General features: G+C 28.8%; 1 protein-coding gene across 2 annotated transcripts in view; it reads right to left on the reverse strand.

Annotated features, from left to right (window-relative positions):
- LOC129951788 (bone morphogenetic protein receptor type-1B) overlaps positions 1-21,095 on the reverse strand; it is a 209,149-nt gene that overhangs the window by 35,026 nt on the left and 153,028 nt on the right. The window contains exon 1 of one of the 2 annotated variants that reach the window (XM_056064109.1): positions 8,607-10,115. The exons of the other annotated variant lie outside the window; for it this stretch is intronic. Coding sequence (XP_055920084.1) covers positions 8,607-8,640 — 34 coding nt within the window. The 5' untranslated portion in view covers positions 8,641-10,115. Of the gene's footprint in view, positions 1-8,606; positions 10,116-21,095 lie in introns of those variants that run through there. 2 annotated transcript variants of the gene reach the window in all.

Genomic DNA, 21,095 nt, shown 5'->3' on the forward strand with positions numbered 1-21,095 from the left:
ACTTCATTTCATTGAACTATCTTTAAATAAAAACAATATCTATTATAAAATGCAATTATTAACTTAGAATTTCTTAAAATTTTCTTTTTTGTTTGACTCAATCAAAATATTCATTGAGGCAACGATTGTTCATTTATTTAATGAATTTATTTATAATAATTATTACAACTAACAAATTTGTTGCGTTATTGAACTTATTTTAGTAAAATAGCTTGTAGATTTTGTATTTATTGTTTGAGTCAATTTATTTATTTTCTTAAGTTAATGAAATTGTTTATTCAATCCACAACAAATCGTTGTGTTTCTGAATTTTGTACATACAAATTTCCTGAAGCAAAATTTACTGGTCGTTAAGTTGATGTTTTTTTAATCTTTATATTTTCCGTAAAAATCACCCTCGAACTTTGGTATGTTCAAAGAAGTCGCAGTTGAAGTGTTAGAATGTCATTTTTTATGTGGAATGCCCATAAATATTTTGTATGGCTCATGACGTTTACAAGCTACTGGATCTAGATTAAAATAGGTTCTATTTATTTTCTCACATAAAACCAATATCTGCCCTTTTTTGGAGCAAGTTTTTCAAAAGAACAAAAAATGCGACTTAAAACAAAAAAAAACATAATCGGTGACGGTGAACCGCCATGTGGCACCTCATCGCGATTAAAGATAACGCGACGATGGACGACAAGAAAAAGGAATAGTAAAATAAGAAAAAAAAAACAATCGAAATTTATCTTCCAGATTCGTGCATCTTTCATCCAAAAGAAGAAAAAAAAAAAAGAATATTAAAGAGACTCCTGATGAACGAAAGGAGGCAAAGAGAGAGAAATAATACAAAATAAATTGTGGTTTCGTGTGTGAAATAATAATAAAAAAGAAAAAAGTCTTAGGACAGTCGTCCTCGTTGCTACTGCCATCGTTTTTCGTTCCTCGTTCTTGTTTTGTTGTCTTCGTCGTCGTCCGCGCGACCATTTATCTTTTTTCTTCATTTATTCGAGTTTTTGTTTTGATCATCTTTTATTTTGTATATTTCAGAAAAAGAAAAGAAAAAGATTTTTCTTCTTTTTAAAAAGAATCTTGAGGTCAAGACTATACACACAGATACACACATTTACATTTTCTTCATTTGCAGCTGCAACATAATATTTTTGTTCCTGATGGATTTTTGTTCTTCATTCGGGGTAGATATTGGTTCCTTTAGGATTATTTTGAACAAAGTTCTTTGAATTTATTCTCATTTTTTTTTTATTTGAAATGAAAGTGCGAAGGATTTCCTTTTGCAGAATTGTTTTGTTTAGTTGAGTTGAAGATGAATGCATCTTTTGTTCAGATTTACACCCCACAACAACGAAAAATGAAAAAACAAAATATGCAATGCATTTCTTTTCATTTGCAATGCAAAAAAAATAAATGCATACATGATTTTTCTGTTTTTTAGGTTTATTTTAAGAATGGTCGCTTTTATTTGGAACAGCTTGAGAATAATAACAACAACAAAACATAAGAAGAAAAATAACGAGCACATCATCAATATTCTTAAGAATTTTTTTTGTTTAGTTTAACGATGAAAGGATCCAAGTGTTAAATGCCATCTTTTGTTAAGTTATGAATAAAAATTGATGGACAGAAGAGAGAGAGAATGAGAAAAAGAATAGACTGATATTTAGGCCTGATTGTTATGAGAACTTGATTTCGTGGGTTGAAAATAATGAGTTTGACCATTAGTGCATTTTCTTAAACTTGTATCTTATTGTGGTCAAGTTCTTAAGTATTACGTGGATGTTAACGCTTTTAGTGTCTTTTTGATCCTAACATAAAATAGAAGTCATTTTGAGTAAACTGCTCTAATTGAACTTTAAACAGAGTACAGAGATTTGTTCTTTAGCCGCACTAAGCGAATGTTTGTCTTTCGCACAGTGCGAATATTAATAAAAGAAAAAAAAACATTTAAATAAAAAGTCTATTGGTTTTCAAATGTTGAATATTGTATAGTGTAGTAAGGTATTCTACATTCGTGTAGTACGGCTAAGGAATGACTCTTTGTACTTGGGAGAAGGACTGAAGCTGAACTTCAAGGAGATACAAGAAAGACAAATAATTATATCGACAAAATAGAAATTCCCCTGGAGTTTCCACATAGCGTTCAATTGCAGTAGACATTTCTGTAATAAGTCTTTAATCTTCAAATTCTAAATTTAATACTTTAACTTATCGCCTGATGTTAGGACTACCAGATATAATGCCTGTCTTTTCCGCTGCACTGTTACAATATTGAGACATTTCTTTCTACCTGAAAATTATAGGTTCAAATAGATTTATGTCTTTACATTTTTTCCTCCCTACAATCAGTATAGTTGCATGTTTCGATCTAATATTATATGAAAGTAGATGTGTATTAATTTCTGATTGTACAAGCAATGGTAGTAATTAAAACCTCTCTCTATTTACCATTTGAATCTCTAAAAGTTATGAATTACAATTTGAACGTTGAGTCAAGCCAAGATTCACTCTTTTCAGTTATAAACTTTCAAAACGTGATTTAGACTTTTTGTTTTAAATTATAAATTTCCTGATGGAAAATTATGTTTGCTTGTATTATGGACTTGCATATGCGTTGTTAAAAGAGTTGAAAAGTGTGTCTAAGAAAAGATCCCCTAAGGGTACTTTAATAATACTCTGTCTTTTAACATACGACCAAAGCCTTTCTTAAACATGTAAGTTGTCGTTTTTGCTTTTATTTTCTTCCGTCTACGTCAGGTTTTTCTTTTTTCTTGCCTCTGTCTTATAAAGAAAATATATTTCAGGAGGTGATAGGAGAGTTCATTAAAAACCGTTTCGAAGAAGTAAAAGTTATACAAAAAAAGCCAGTTATAGAAGTGAAACTTTAACGTTAAAATTGTGTTCTTATATTTTTTTCCCTTTCATCTTATTTTCATATCGAACAATATTAAAACAACTGGGCTAATATAAAGAACAACTCAACCCCTTGTATTTGAAAAAGGTACAAAAACAACAAAATTAGATCCACTACAATGTAGTTTAATAAAGAATTCTACTTGTTGAACATAAGCGACGATGATGATGACGACAACAACGCTAAAGACGCACGTAGACGTGCGTTGTCGTCGTCGTCAATTGAAGTCAATTTATAGGAAATTTATAAACACACTTTGTTGTTTTTTTCTTTTCTTTCTATTTATAAATATTTTTTTACTTACGATATAAAAAAGTAAGTAGATACCCTTAAGGGCAGTTTGTGGTTTTGTAGGAAAAAGTGGTTCGTCTAGTCGAGTACGTTTTGACCTAACTTTTTGGTGCTTTTATAAGGAAGGTAGTAATTCCTACAGCGTTGCCATATGATGCATTTTAAAATACTGTTCCCAATTTTAAAATAAAATATACTCAGTGGTTCCCAAGTTAGGGTAAATTTCTAGAAAACTGAGTCGATTTATTATTAAAAAAAAATATAGCGCCCAATGCGGAGAAATATAATGATATTTTAGACCAATTTCATAATAAAAGAGGATACATTTCAGTCAAGAATTGTAAGCTTCATGCTTACTATTCTTATTTTAATGAGATAATACCAACTCCACACTTAGAATAAATGTGTTTGAAAGCAAAAGAAATTCCATAAAATGTAACATCTTTTAAATGACAAAAAGTTCTCCCAAATTTAGAACCTTACCTACTTCAATCTAGAATTAACAAATACAACGGAACGGAAATAACTTTAAGAATTGGCGCCCACCGCCGGGCAAGGTTTCAATTAACAAACAGTAAGATTTTTCTTGGATGGATTTATTTATATTATATTAAATTTAACAAAACTATATTAAGAAAAAGGAATGCATTTCTGATACAATGAATAATAACACCTTTTGGAAATTCAAAAGTTATAAGATACATACAAAAAAATAAGATTAATTAGATAAAATTGACGATATATTATCCTAAATTAAAGCAAGTTCATGCGACTGACAGTTGAACTGTTAATTTTTGTTGGTAAATATTGTCAAAGAGACAATAAAATGCAGTTCAGACTGATGATAGCTTTTTTTCCTTTTCTTTTTTAATCTATCAAAGGCATTTTTATACTTTTGTTGTCTATGACTACGTAAGTGTAACCACAAACCCCCTAAGCTTTACATTTTTACAAACAAGAGACAACACAAGTCTTTGTTTATATTATGATAAGATTCGATGTATCGAAATATTATTGAACTGGAATTACAAACAGTTCAATACAAAAACAAAACTTCAAAGGGATCGCAGATATCAATAATAATTCTTTTTCCATATTCTTCGAAAATTAATTTTATAATTGAAAAAAAAAGTACCTTACGGACAAAAATTCAAGGTAAATCTTTTTCTTCGACTTCTCTTTAGTTTCTTCTTCTTTTATATGAAAAAAGGTGCTTAAGATATTTATTATCCCGTAGGATGACATTAAGAAAAACGCCTCTCTTGCAGATTTGCTTTCTTCTTCTTCTTCTTCATTTCAGAAGGTTTCTTTATATCTTTGTATTTCTATGCCTAAGTCAAAAAAAGACGAAATTTTTATTTGCTGTTTCTCATTTCTACCTAACAACTGTCAAAAACTTCAATAGGCAAAGAGTGTATCGATATTAGATACATATGTAGGTACCTGAGCAGGTGTATTTTTGGGGTTGTTGTTGTTGGGCTTCGGTTTGATTTATCTTTGTTGTTATTTTTATCTACAATACTCTATACAGGAGCTTGATTTCTATCTTTTTTCGATTTGTATTTTTCTCATTTTGTTTTCGATTTTTGTTTTCAATAAAGTAAAAGGGTATTTGAATTAAATTTGTCTGATCAGCAATTTTTTTGCAGATATTTATCTTAATAAATAATATAGCAAAGATAAATTTATAGATGATGATGTATTGAAATTCAACAAGATAACTATTTGGTATTTCTTTTGTGTTGATTATATCTTTTGATAAATTGATAAATTATACTTGTACAAAAAACATAACTATAAAATAAGAAATTCATTAATTATATGATTAACTTAGGATGAGTATTAGGCAAGTTATGAAAGTTAGCAAAACATTGTTGATTTATTGCAATAATTTAAATCGTTAATAATAAAATTTTAAATGATAGCAAAGTGAGTAGGAGTGCCTAATACCTGAGGCAAATATCTACTTTTCAGTGAACTCAATGGTGATTTAAATAAATTTTGGGTTTTCGTTCACCTTAAAATATTACAAAAAATAATATTTTTAGATTAAGTGGCGCCCAACTTCAGATATATTTCTGGAAATCAGATATTTCGGATAAGAAAAATTTAATCTTTAGAAGATATGTACGCAAGAAATTGTATCAATTTTGTATCAATTAAGTTATATTTCAATAAGAACTTCAACTTTTTAACATACAATTTTAAGCCGGAAGAGATATCATAGGCATATGACAAGAATTGTAAACTTCCCAATCACACAAATAAAATGGCACAGTAGCAACAAACAGACAATTGTGTTGATTTAATAATAGGCAAAAATAAAATGGCGCCCAACGTGGAGAAATAAATGGTGTTTTGATTATTTTAATAAAATAGGTTCAGATTTTGAAAGCCAATGCTCACTGTTCTTCTCTTTTAATGGGAAAATAACAATTGCACAGCTATGTATAAATGAAAATGATTTCAGAGCAATAAAATTGCCATAAATGACAAAAACTCGCAAATGAACAAGATATTCTGCACTTGTGATAATTCTGTCAAAATTGAAAGCTTCTCTACTTTCCTATAGAATTAACTTGACATATTAAATATATTTTTCACTTAAATCACATCAATTTGTTAAATTAAGAATTGGCACCCAACGCGAGGTAAAGTTCTTAATAATGAACAAATCATTAACTAATATTACATTTTTCCAAAAATTTTGATTAAATTTTCACAAGAATGGGAACATACACAACTTATTAATTCTTAAAAAATCTTATTCTGTATAAGTGGCGCCCAACAAAAGAAAAGTACAAAATCCCTATGGCATCTAACATAGGGAAGATAACTACATACGTAAATGTAAAGTTATTTAAAAAATATGGGTAATTTTATGATATTTAAGGCACATGCAATATAAATCTGGTGACGAAAAATGGCGCCCAACGTACAATACAGACATTTCTTTCAAGCTTTAGATGGATGCTCGAAATACGTACATTCATTTTTTAATTAAACTTGGCTTAAGAAATTAAGTATATTTGAAAGAATAATACAACTACAAGTTGTTATATATAATTTAATATTTCTTTAAAAGGAAATAAAAACGAAAGTTGTGTTGTATAGATATAACATTTTCATTAACAAAATTAATCACATGTGTATACTTCGTCGTCCTGTTATTTCATCTTGTTATTTGTCTGTTTTTTTATTATTCATTAAGCGAAAACTTGAAAACTAAAATAAGTCTCTGCATCACAACACCAGACCTTAAAGCTAAACCAGCAACATCTATAACCATAACTAAGGTAGGTAATATATAAACAACATCAATTTATCATTTAATTCGATGTGTAAATCCAGAAGCAAAATATAATAAATCGTGTCATTTACATGGAACTAATTTATAAATAAAAATAAAAAATTAAAAAATGCATGAATGAATATTTCTTGAAGCTATAGCCACTCTATCGTATATCTTTCAATCTTGATGAATAAATTGATTTAACAAATTTATATAATTCAAGCCATTGGCAAAAGTAATAAAAAAATAAAAAATAAAAAGAAACACACAGTCTTATGACATGAATAATTGAAAAGAAACTATAATCAATTTCAAGATGTACCTAAGTTATTTACGAATAGAGAAGGAGATTTATAGGCAAATCTTCGAACATAAAAACAACTATATAAAAATGTTTCTCTTAAGAATTAAGGACTTCTAGATCTCGCTGTTTTGCCAAGGTTAGTAAATATTATCTTAATAGAGATGAGAGCTATAGTAATATTTTCAATTTTGTGTGATACGGATTTTAAGACGAAAAATTTAAAGAAATTTTTAATTTTTCGGTCACTGGAGACAAACAAATCATGAAAGTAAAACATTTTTAAGGCGTGTTTAAAATATGAATGTATGCCATGTTTTAGTAATTAAAAGCTCAAACTCAAATTTGTATACTTAACTAGTATCTCAAAAAAGGAGCGAAAAAAATAAGTATAACTAAGAAAAACAAGTTTTTTCAAATATTTGTTTTTTGACAAGAGAAAGTTTTAATTTTTTAATTTAAAGGGAATTCTGCATGCTTTAAAAACAGTTTGGTCACTTTTCACTTAAAAATTAAGATATGAAAAGAAATTACCAGCAAACAAAAATTGGAAAGACATATTTTGACTAAGCTTTAACTCTTTTCCTTAATCTAAATCCTTATGTCAAGAAAAGATGTTAGCTTTAACTCTTTTTCTTAATCTAAACCCCAATATCCATAAAAGATGTAAACGTTCTTCAGAGCTTTACAACAAATTTTTTTTTTTTTGTCCATTTTTTAATAATAACTAATTAAAAAATTGTTATTTTTTACATTCTTTCGCAGTCTTGCTTAACCTTAAAATGTATTCCGTTCTTTTAGTATTTTGAAGCTTAAAGGAGTAATTAAATTCTCACGTTGGGCGCCATTTTTGTCGATCTTTGCATTTATGCAACTAAATTAGACAATTTTTAGTACTTAGTTTAAAAACTTGTAAAGACAAATTCATCAATCCATCTTCAGTCAATATATCCCTAAATGATCGTCTTTAGTGTGGGAAAATAAATACTAAACGAAATATCAAAAACCCATATAAAAATTCTTTTTCTTTTCTACCATCATAAATAGTCAAACAAAAACAAAACTAATAAATTTAAGACTCTTCTCGCCTTTTGAATTTAAGTTCAAAAAATGACAGTCAAAAAGATTGATCTATGGAAAACCTTTAAGATACAAACAAAAAATAACAACAACCAACCCGCACAATGTTCATCATTTTTACCAATAAAATGAAAATAAGACACAAACATTCAAGATCATATTGTTTTCTTTTTTATCTCTTTCTATCTTTCTAAGGATTCTATCATATGATCATCATCATCGCTTCATCGACCTTAAAAAGGTCTTTTTCAAACAACACAACAGAGAGGTATGTATCTATGTATCTTTTAGATGCATTTCTATTGCATATACCAAAAAAAAGAAGAAGATCTATGTCGAATGCTGGTATAAGAGAAAATCACAAAAATGAGAAAAAGAATCCTCCGAAAATATTAATTCAAAAAACAACAACATAAAAATATCTGACAACATATGAATATTTTTATACAATCAGGATTGTGTTTTTTTGGGAGAATAAAAATATAAGATAACCTACAAAACATAAAAAATCGTCTCCAGGTTTTTATAGAAGACCAAAAACCCAACCAAACTTAACCAAGACCGATGAAAACAAGGTGAAAAGAATATATGTATTGGGGGACGACTACAAATCCACAATCATGATGATAAAGCGAAGAAAACAACCAACATCAATTTCAAATAAAAAGAAAAACAACAACAGAAAAAATCTTATAAAAGAATAAAATAAATTTATTATTGTTATTTACCATGTGCCTTCTTCTTTCTGGTTCTCGGCGCCATGTCTGGCTCTGGACTCGTAAACTCGCGTAAGGATCGAACCAACCCAAAAGAGAGAAAAATAAAATTTTTGTTGGAAGTTGGTACAGAACCTCTTTCTCAAGAGCTCAACTTTAAAGAAACGACAACGACTCCGATGGACGATGATACGATGTGATGGTGGACCGAAGAAGGAACCAAAACAGCCAAAGGAGCAGCGCTACTTTATTTATTAGTTTTGCGGTTTTTTTCCTCTTGTCTTGTCTTCAAATTCCTCCTTTTGTATCCTTAATTCTCCTGAGAGGAGCTTGTTATTATTTTTTTTTGTTCTTCTGTCTGTTTGGTGTATTTCCTTTTATTTCGATGAGATTACTGATAGGTGCGAGAAAGATGCGATGCGATGTGATAATAATAACGAAGAATCCTCCTCAGGTGAAATTTGAAACTTCACTTCTCAACAAAATCCTTTGAGTCTCTCGAGGGATACGCAATTAAAATTTACACTTTTTTCACGTTGATTTATCTTAACTTTTGCAGATTCACAACAAAAAAGTATCTTTTATGTAAAATTTTTTGGGGGTGATTAAAAGTCATAGATTTTCCTAAGAATTCTGATGAAAATTCTAATGAAATTGATGGATGTTTTTATTGCGCGCGGTGGTATCGAAGATTGTTGTTATATAGTTTTTCACTCTCTCTCTCTCTTGTCGAAAGCGAGATGTATCTTTAAACTAAGATAATTTATCTATTAGAGAGACCAACGACTAGACACTGTATATATATTTTAATTTGTCTTTATTTTCATTCGATTTTTATTTTTATATTAAAATAGCCAAAGCATAGACTATAAACATCACAAATACACCATAAAATTGATATAGTAGGACGGACGACAAACTACGACGACACGGATGAAGAAAACGTGAAGGAGGAGACGACAACGACAACGACAGCGACGACTACTATGACGGTGAAATAGATTTTTTATTCTTTCTGTTTTTGTTATTTTTATAGATTCATTGGTTTGCTTTTTTTTTGTATTATTTTAATTAGTCGATGATCGCGGGCTGATGGGTTGTGTATAAATAACAATAATTTAAATCAATGCAATTTCCAACAACAATCATAAATGAATGACAATCATATGCGAATAATAACAAAAAGCGCACAAGTACAAAACAAAAAAGAAACAACAAATTGAACTAATTATACGTCAAAAAATAATAAAATTGATAAAAACTAAGAATTCATTGATCGAATTTTTGTTATTTTTCTATGCACAGAAAAAGTATCTCACAAAGTTTTTGTTTGTATCTTTTTGTTGAAAAAAGTAAAAATATATTTTTTTAATTCCACATATAGGTAGAAAATTATACGATGATGATGATTTTAAGTCCCGAGAACGTATACGATATTAGACTTAAAATAAAAGCAGCAGCGATAAGCTGCTTCAAAAAAGTTGGGTTTTACACAACGTCACTAACCGACAACGATACATCAGGTACTGAAGTTGAAAATTCAGTGTAGTACCATTAAAAGAGAAGGTTTGTTCTTTCTTTAAGAACGAAATCAACAACAACAACAAGTGTGCGAGAGAATTTTTATTTAGATCTCCCTCTCTTTTTCTCTCACACTCTTTCTTTTTCGTGTTTTCTGATGATGATTCTCTCTTGGATTCAGATTTTAGATCTCAGTTTTCAGATGGAAAATCTGAAATAAAATCAGGTTTTCTTCTCTTTTTTGTTTTGTTGAATGTAGAAAACCCCCAAAGTATCTTAAAGATTCGAGTGGAGCTCTATAATAGGAGCTCCCCAAAGGGAATATACTTTTCTCTCTTTCGAGATACTTGTTTTTCTAAAAATGATACATTTTGTATCTATAAGAAAAAATTGATTTGGCTGGTTTAGTTTAGAGATGGTTTTGGCGAGATGAAAATCAAGTATGTAACGCGCTCGCGCATAAGAGAGATATGCATTTTGATGCAGCAGGCAGCAGCAGTAGGAGCAGGAGCATCAATATCGGCACAGCATCAGTAGAAAGCATCCTATGCTATATTTTATAGATTTATCTCATAGATACTTTCCTTAGGTGCACGTACTATATAGGGAGATGGTGGATGGGGATTCGTATTTTTTTTTTTTTGAAAACCGTGTGCAATGTGCAGTGTGCAGTAATGGATGGACTTTTGGTATTATGTATTTTTAAAAGAATCCGTTTGCATTATGAGTGTGTTGTACAGTGTAGGCAAAGGTAAGGTAGGTAGGTAGGTAGGAAGGTATAGAAATATAAAAGATTATACTAAAACATTAATTCAATTTGTTCCGGTTCGATATGTTCTTATTTTTCATCTTTTTATTTTTGTTAAATTTTGTTCCCTTCGAACAAATGCAGTGGATTATGGTGTATCGAATGTGGAGGTATGGTTAGTAATCTCAAACGCTCGTATATGAAGGCATCGAAACGAATTGTTCGATGACTATACGAATATGGTATCCAAAACTGCATGTTTTGTTAAGTATAATAGTTTTGGAGATATGTAGGTACTGTGGATGAAGGTAAATTGATAGAAGGGCGTTGGAAATTGATTATAATTTAATATATGTATGTATATGTGGGCAATGGGCACATTAAATTTTGTATTTCATAATTTTTAATGCAATTAAGAAAGATATAGGTATACACGAGTGAAAGATGTGTCACGGTAAAAATTAATTTCAAACACCTGATGGAGATTATTCGATTTTTAAAGCCTTTTTTTTCACTTAAATTTTATAGCTTATTTATTTAAGGAATGTTTCAATATTTTGAGTGATCGGTGAAATTATTATTTTATTAAAGAAAATATCCGGAATATTGTGTTTGCAATAATAAAATAAACATTTTAGCTTCTTTTTGAAGGTTCCTTTTAGGGAATAAAATATGAAGGCTTTTTGTTGTAGATACATTTTAAAATGTTCTTTCTTTTAATCCTCCTAAAACATTTTCTGTTCACTTCAAAATAAATTCAGGGAATTATGTTTATGTTTACTTGTTGGATCTTTTTATTTGTAAAATTAAGTCATAGACACAAATTGCTATACTGTTGGAATAAAATCTTCTCAATATCTGAACTTAGCAGATAATTATTAGATAATATTTTCTATCAAGGAAAAAAGACCGACAGTCAACTTATAGCGACAAAATCTTGATGCACCATTTTTAACATTTTATTGACGATATTACTGATATGGACATTAAAATAGACACAGAGACAGTTGCTAGGAGTAAAGCCAAATAAAACAACATGCATTAGAAGTAAATTTAACCATTATCGAAAAAAAAGTTAGATTCTCTTATGCAAAACAACATGGGTTTTATGTTTTGTTGATTGTTTGGAGATGAACAGTTTATTAGGTAAGGCAGTGTTTTTGGTGGACATTAAAATAGAATCACATTGGAACACAGACCTTAATATTTAATTAGGATCAAAAATACTAGTTTTTATAACTTTTATAAGACAATAAGTTCTCTTTAGGAAGTAAATTTAAATTTTTTTTAATAATATTAAAATTAATTCTAAGGAAAAGCAATGTTCCCTAGAAGAGAAAGCTGTCATTTTTGTTTTTCGAAGTGAAGGAAAATTTTTCAGGGAAACAGCCAGAATAATGAGCAGATCTCTCAAGTCGATTACAAAAGCAATTTAACCAATTGAGCCAAAAAAAAACAGCTGGAAAAACCAAGCAAAACAACCCCAAGATAACACTAAAAGATCGTTTGTGCCTCAAAAAAGATCCTTACAAGTCTTCAAGAAAAATAAAACACAAACAACAGGTTCCAATAACTTCCAGAACTGTTCGTAGAAGACTTGTTGAAGCTAACTTGTTCAGAAGGATCATAAGAATGGGGCCCTTTCTAAGAAATACAAAATACAACAACGCGGTTTAAAATCGCCCACAATCATTTTGATTGGAGAGGGCCAAAAGGACTCAAAGAGTGGAGGAATGTTTTGTGGATGGAAGAAACAAAGATATACTTGTTCGGAAGTGATAACAGACAAACCGTAAGAAGGCATTCTTTGAAAGAACTAAATCCCAAATACTCGGTCAAGAATGGTGGCGGCCGGCAGTATCATACTTTGAGGTTAATTTTCTTGATATGGCGTTTGACCAACACATTTGATTGAGGGTAAAATGGATCAAAATATGAACGTGAATATCATGAAGGATACAATGCTGCATTATGCGAACAAGAACATGCTTCTAAAGTTGTCTACGACCCTTAGAATACACCCAAATCTGTTAAAAAGAATTTTAAAGTAAAAAAATTTGCGTATTGGAGTGGCCATCTTACTTGCCTGAATGAAATCCCATAGAACATTTCGGGGGAGATTTAAAATACACTGTTGGGAAAAATTAAACCGAACTTTGAAGGATATGGTTCAACAGTAGAGGTACAATATTTTAATTGATAGATGCCGCCTATTATTTGACTCAATACCCAACAGATGTCACACTGTAATTAATGCTAAGGCGGGGCTGCTAGATAATAAAATGATTTTGAAATACAGAATAGCTTTGCATTTAATTTATTAATTTTTTAAATCTATGTGTCTATTTTAATGTCCACGAAATTCGTTCCTTTTTAAATTTCAGAATTTTAAATATTTTAAGTTATAATTTTACTATAAATAATGGATAATTTTAGTTTGAAAGAAAGAAAATAAGAAAATGAATACCAAACTTGAACTTGAAAAAAAATCAGTAAAAAATTGAATTTTTAAAACTCTGTTTAGTGTTTTTATTTTTAAATGCCCATATTTGTATATAAGTAATGTCGACTATCGCACAGTTTTCCAAAATCAAACAATTTAATAAGAATTCAAAATAAAAACGAAATAATTTTTTCTGATATTGTTGGCTATATTTTTTGTAAATTCCTAGGCTATTGTGGGTTAAATATTTTGTTTACAGATAAGAACAAAATTGTGTTCTATGTAAGAATTGTTTTGGAAGACACAAGTCAAAAGTTTTCCATATTTCGAACTCAAATACACAACTTTACATATATTTTTACTTGTGACTTATAGAAACTAAATAGCAAGTATTGCATTCGTTTTTTTTTAAGTTTTTAAAATAGACTAAAAATAATAGTAGTTCCGAAACAATTTTCTATTTCAAAAATGGAAAATTTAAATTTTCTCAAAAACGAACCGATAGATTTTTTTAAATTATATCTACATTTTGTTTTGTTAATTTGGCTCTTTCAATAAAAATTGCTCCAGAAGAGTACCAATTATAAAACCGCTATTTTGTTTTTATGTTTTCTCAAGAAATAATCAACTTATTTTGATAATTTTCTGCAATATGTCTTATTCTGTTTGATCAAAAATGTCATTGTTTTTATTTAAGATTTATAAAAAAAAAATATTTAAGATTTTTTTTTTTTTTTTTGAAGTTCCATATTTCAAAAATCGGTTATCATTTGTCTATAAAATTCAAATGGAAAACGTATATTAATAAGCCCTAAATAACTGCATACTAAAAATGTTTTCAAGTCAAATTAAAAAATGTATGTACGAAAAATAGATTAAAAAAAACGCTCTAACGATTTTAAAATAAATTATTTTTTAAGGAAATCATCAAATGGCATTTAGATTTTTGAATAAAAAGGTTAATTTTGAAATCTTAAATCAAATCAAAGTGTTTTTACCTTTTTTCATTGCTCTTTCGAAGCTCACTCGCAAGGTTTTAACTTTTTATGAAAAAGAAAACAATTGCGAACATCACATTCGTTAAAATTGGGTTTCAGAAGTACATATATAGCCCAACAAAATTAATCATATAATTTTAAGAATCATTGCTCAACCAATGTAAGTATATTGTGACTTCACACAACCAATACTATTCCCTTAAGATCAGATTTGTTGTTAAAACTGGTGTTATTAATCAAAGCTTACATTTTTAATTACATTAAAAGTGAAGATATTCAATCATACACTAAGAGCTTATTTACTGACATTAATTACTTTTAATCCTATCAACAACAATCTTCACGACTTCACTTAAGAAATAAAAAATAAATAAAAAATTTCTTAGAATTTGTATATTAATAATTTCCAATTTAAAAACTGCATTTATGTTATCGCGAAACTTGATTCTTTGGAAAAAAAAAATACAAATTAAACTTACAGGTGTGTATCATTTGATACCTGAGACTCAATAAATTATTATCTAACATAATATAACGTCATGACTTATCACTTTAAATAAAAAGTATAGACAGACATAAATGTAAATTGTTTTTATTCATTTAATGAAACATCAACATCATTTTTATAATTCCTCTGATTCAATGTTCAAATAAAAGACACTTCAATTATTTTGAGTCAATTTAACGATTTAACTAAATTTTCTTTTTCTGGAATTCAAAAGAAAATAAATGCATCCATTAACCAGACAACGATAATACTTATATAAATTGACGTAGGTAATAATAAAAAACCTTTCCTTTAAATGAGAGAAGTTCATATTTAAATATGAAGCGCCAGAAGTTTAAGGTTTCCATCAAAACAAATATTTCCTCTAATTACAGTCATACAATTAAGTTGTAAAAATTGACGACACAAGACTGTGTATGTAATGAGTTGTGTTTATTTGAATTTACCTTTGACGCTTGCAATTAATAAATTGTTTTTTTTTTATTATATTGCCGTCGACGACGACGACCGACGACGTCGCGTCATACTCCTGAATCGCCGACCAATCCGATCGTCGATCGGTAAAAATGAATCCAATTTTCCATAGGAAAATAGTGACTTAAAATAAAAAACTTATTATAAGTCGCTTTTTCTTCACCTTTAATCCACAAATGACAACAATTTTGAACACGTGCAATAAAAGCATTACAATTAAAATTTAAAATTAAAATTGACAATTGTTCAATTACATTGTTAAGTTAAATTCCAATACTTGCAATTTGTCTAGTTTCTCCACACGAAGCAAAGTGCAGGCCTAAATATTTCAGTACAATTTCTTAAACATGGGTTGTGACAAATTTTAAAAATGATTTAAATTTAAAATTTTGAAGAAAAATTAAATTTTATAATTGTTATTTTTTTTTGTAATATTTAATACTTTGTAAACATTTTAAAATTTTAAACTCATGTAGAAGACAGGTCGACCAGGTCGTACGAACTTGCTCTTCTAGCGAAAGTCTGTTTCATGATTGTACATTTATTTTAATATATGTATACAAATTTACATACGCTCAAAACAAATAAATCTTCAAAAATTTAAATGTCATTTCGTTAATCAATACTTTTTTTCGAAACAGGTTTTTCTTTTAAATTTATTTCGTAATGTTTTAAGATATTTTTGCTATACAATTATTAAGTGAGTTATTAGACATTTGTGATCATCAAATCAAAGCTTGTTGAGAAAATAAATCATTTAAATCAGTTGATTAGTTTCTGGAAAAAACTTAAAAACAAAATTTATGGTTCTATGGAGAGAACTTTTCTGAAGCCATACAAAAATAAAATTTTTACATAGAAAGAGTAGAAGTTAAAACACAAAAAAGACAATTCCTTACAAATTTTTTGGGTCATTTTTTGAGAAAATTTGAATTTTCAATTTATAACCTTTTCAGTTTTGGCCCTAAATAAATGAAATTTCCGAGTTTGAACTTAATTGATAAATTGGCTTACGTGTAGAGCCGAGGGTCGATCGACGGAAGAAATCGCCGGAAACACTTTTTTCGCCACGTTGTAAAGAAAAAAAAGACAGCTGTCAGCTTATGATAAGTATTAATCGAGCTATAGATTTTTTTTTACTTCGAAACAATATTTCTAAGATAACAATTTTTAAAAATGAGCTAAGCGTCGGTTAAGTTATCTACACTTAAAGTAAAAAACAAACGTCCGTAGAATAAAATCTTACGCTAATTTTGGAACACCGTTTACAATAATATGAAGACATTGGTACAAGTAAATTTTATATCACAGTTGTTTCTTTGTTTTTCTCAGCGTTTGTGCAATTATTATAAAAATTTTAAAAATTGATGGAAGGTTATTTTTAACAAATCGTTCAAGTACATTTTTTTAAAATATTGTTTTCTTCCATATTTCTACAGATGCAGTGTTCTATTGAAACAATTGAATTGAATGTATCGTTAAAATTAATCTATAGAATTTCCATTAAATAAAATAAACTTAAATCAACAATCGTGACAAGCTTTAATTTGTTCTCAATCAAACATCGAACATACACAACATTTATTACATACAAAAAATTCTGGCTGTTTTATTGCATCGATTAGACAGAGATAAGACAGTTTAACTTTGTGATGCTTGTGCTGAATATTTTCGTCATAAAGTGAAAACAAAACACTTAATTAAAATCTACCTGCTGGTTAGTGAAAAACTAACGATAGGATAGAACAAATTTATAACCTTACGTTGCCAACGTTGTCGCTCCTAATGACGGTATTAGATGTTGTTTGAGATTCATTGGAAATTCAAAAATTATTTATACGCATGTGGCGCTAAGGATTCATAAAAACCCAGGTAGGAAATGTCTACATGTATCAAGATTATTTTTATCCTTGAAACAAAGCATGCAGATTTTAAAGGATTATGAAAAACAATAGATTTCTGTAGAAGGAACTGTAAAAGGCGACAGCACAGACAGATGCGTAGGGGAATTCCAGATTTTAAACCATTCATGTCAGGATTTTCTTGACGAAACTTATGTAGTTGATGGTGGCGTTTAGAAAAATGTTATAAACCGGAAGTTTTGCATCATTACTTAATTTTTTATTTCATTATATTTTTTACATCCCGTACTCTTAGTGCTTGCATTTTTAAAAAGGGATTATATAAAAATATGTATTTTTAAAAATGATTATGAATTATTAATCATGAATTTGATCAAAATTATGAATTTGAAATCGTTGCAAGCAAAATTATTAAAGAAAAGTTAATACAAAATAATCTTTAACGAAATATCGAAAAGTCCTCAAATATCTCGCAACTTATATAAAATCTTTAAAAATTCATAAGAATTTTACAAAATTAGCAATAAAAAAAAATAATGCCAATACTTTTAATCTGGAATATTTAAAGAACAGAAAATATCCGAAATTGTTTCAGATCACCCTTTTTTACCAAAAGATTTTCGCAGTTGAGTAATTTTTAAGGATTGGGGCTTAATTTTTCAGATAAAATGACGCAGAGCAAAACATTTTTCGAATAATATTCAAAAATATATCACAAGAAAAATTAAAGCCTTCTACGTTCTTCTTAACCCCAGTTTGACGAAAATTATTTTTGAGCTGCTCTAGAGTGCGATTTTCACCTACAGGAGTTCGCCGAAACTATGCCATTTTGTGGAAATAAGTAGTCTTCGAGAGTTTTTCATTTAACGAAACAAGGATTATAAAAGGTTTTTTTTTCATTGGAAATATTTTGCTCGAGTCAGGTTATTGACGACAAACAGCAGAAAATGTTCGAATTGGTGATTAAAAAAATGTTAATGAAAAAGAAATGGTGCTGAATTTGCAGCCATGTTACTCATAATGCCTTTCATCACTTACGAATACCTCTTTACAATAAATTAAAAATGCATACAAAAATTCCTCTCAAAAATCCTAGAATTGTATTTCAAAATTAAACTCCTTATTGAGGACTTAATTCGAAACTTTTGTCAAAAAAAATATTAAACTTTTAAAGTTTACTGAATCCTATTTTCAAAAAAATGTTAACTACATCAAGAAATTCCTTTGCACGTACAATGTTTTGCCACAAAAGAACCATATTTTCTTCTTCTTTAAGTGCGAATTTCCTGCTTTTCAGCAAACGTAAATAATAATTTACCAAACAAATGAACATTTTACATCCGAAAAATTTTCAAATTTAAATCCATAATGTTACCATTTATTTTTACTGCAAATACGTGCAACCTAAAATGTTAAGTTCAGCCCTTTTATTGTGACATTTTACAAGCCTTTAATGAATACTTCTCGACTTGCCCTGCAAATAATGGGATACTTTTTATTTCTTCTTCTCTTTGCATCGAAGGAAGACGTGAAAAACTGCAATTTTCTTAACCAAGTCACGTTCATTTTATATGTCTTTTCTTTTTTTTCATCTCCTTCTTATTTTAATAATTCATTGCACTTATTACAAAAAAAAAACAATAATGATAAAAATAAATAAATCCAACTGTGCTATTATTCACTTTAAAAATTATGCTCCAGCTTCAAACTTCGCATCACCACAATAATGATGGAGACCCTTTTCTCCTTATTCCATTTTATTTTCTCGAGATAAAAAAAAAAACCAAAAAAGAAATGTTTCTCACTTCGTCGTTATTTGTAGCTCCACAGAAGCACAACACCATCTTCAGAAACAGAAGCAGAGCAGACCCAAAAGACAACACCATTCCACATCATTATCGACAACGTTAAAACACCATCTTCTCGCGTTCGCCATATTTGCGGATGTTGTACAACCAACGAACGCCAACAACGGTAGCATCAACATCAGCACCATGGGAGTAGGATCTCCATCACAGTGTCACATGATCAACGCAACCGTCAATCAATTTTAAACGTCCCCCGTTTCGTCAGTATAAATCTATTTTTACGGCATCTTTCAATTAGTGACTGCATTTTTTTTCGTAGTCCTTTCTTTTTGTTTAAATGAATTTTTAGAGGTTCTTCAAGTCCTCCTCCTCCTTCATTCTTCCGTCTGTGACTTGTTTTTATTTTGTAAGTTTAAAATCATGAGCAATCTTTTATTTAAACCGAACTAAGGGATATCAGGCAACTCACACCGCGGAATTCAATCAAAGCAACCAAAGTGGAAAAATAAATAAACAAATCTAAAATAAATAAATTTAAAAAACAACAACAAAAAACGAAGGAAAAATCACTTAAAAATTGTTGAAAAGTGTGATTCCAAAAGAGAAACAAAAATCTTGAAAAAAGGTCAATATTCAACCCACTCAATATTGACAAGCTTGACAAAACAAAAATCCAATAATATTTTGTTTCTTTTTCATAAAATTTAAAAATTCAATGGAGTGAGAATCATAAAAAGGTTTTATTGCAGTTTAAAGTTTTCACCAGTTTCAATTTTTTTGAAGGGAAAAATCACTTTGCTTTGCCAACTGGATCTTATTTTATCCCCTATAAACATAAATAAAATTGTTAATGGTTGCAAAATAAAAGAGAAGAAGTACAAAAGCGATTCCCTGCCCTGGCTTGTGTTATTGCTACTCCAAAGATATACAGACAGATTTAGATGATATCTCGTTGAGCAATCATATAAGGGTGACCGTAGGCGAAAAAGACAACAGAGTCGCTTGAACCTTCAGGAAAACACCCACTTGCCCTTTTCATAAGCAAACGTTATGGAACTCGAATGCCCTTCGTAAATAAAATTACACAAGACAATGTTTAACAAGGTTGCCAGGCATTCTAAGTTAGATTTATAAACTTTGCTAATTTTAAACGCCGGAGTGAGATTAGAATTAATAAACTAAGCCAGAGTTAGGTAATCAATCAGTATATCAGTTTAGTTAAACAAGATTAGAATCAGAGTTAATAGTTTAAGTCAGATTTAAGTAACTCTTGTTTTTACATTTTGAGGCGGAATGCTGATTTTACATTTCAAGAAAAAGACACTTTTTTGCAATTTGATTCCCAAAAAAGAGGCTGGGATGCGACCTACACAGATAACTTCCCATCCAGTCTGTCGATTTGTCTTGCTTAAAAGTTAAGTAAAGTAGGTTTTCGTGTCGGCTTAAAATAGTTGTTAGTTAAATTGTTATTAAAAAATAAAAATTAATAACAATATTTTTTATATAACGAAATAGTTTAGTTTGAAAATCTAGTTTTGTAAATAGATTTTAATTTTTTACAAATTGGATGCATGAAATTAATTTGACAGATATAAAGAATCGAACAATTTTTACCAAGTTTGCATACCATTTTTTGTAGATTTTATTTTTATTCCAAAAAATTTACTGAATGTCGAAAACAATATTTTCTGTGAGATAAAATAAGTTTGAAGCCAATATTTTAATTTTGGAAAAGATATTTGAGTCGACATTCAATTTTTACCAACTTTTATTTTTGTTGTTAGTTTTTTTTTATTTTTTGTAAAAAAAAAACTGTCAATTCCATTTTTTCCCAAATTTTACCGAATGTAGAAAACAATATTTCTTATAAGATAAAATTAGTTGGAATCCATAATCTCAAACTTTTGAAAAAAAAATTGTGAGGAAATTAATTTTTACCAAATTTTGTTAAATTTTCTTTTAAGTTTTTATTTTTTGTAAAAAAAATTATCAATTCGATTTTTTTCAAAACTTTACTGAATATTGAAAACAATATTTTTAAAAAGATAAAAGTAGTTTAAAGCCAATATCTCAAGGTTTTGAAAAGATATTTAAGTAGAAAATTAATTTTAAATAACTTTTATTAAGTTTTTATTTTTT

The sequence above is a fragment of the Eupeodes corollae genome, chromosome 3 (assembly GCF_945859685.1).
Source record: "Eupeodes corollae chromosome 3, idEupCoro1.1, whole genome shotgun sequence".
NCBI lineage: Eukaryota > Metazoa > Arthropoda > Insecta > Diptera > Syrphidae > Eupeodes > Eupeodes corollae.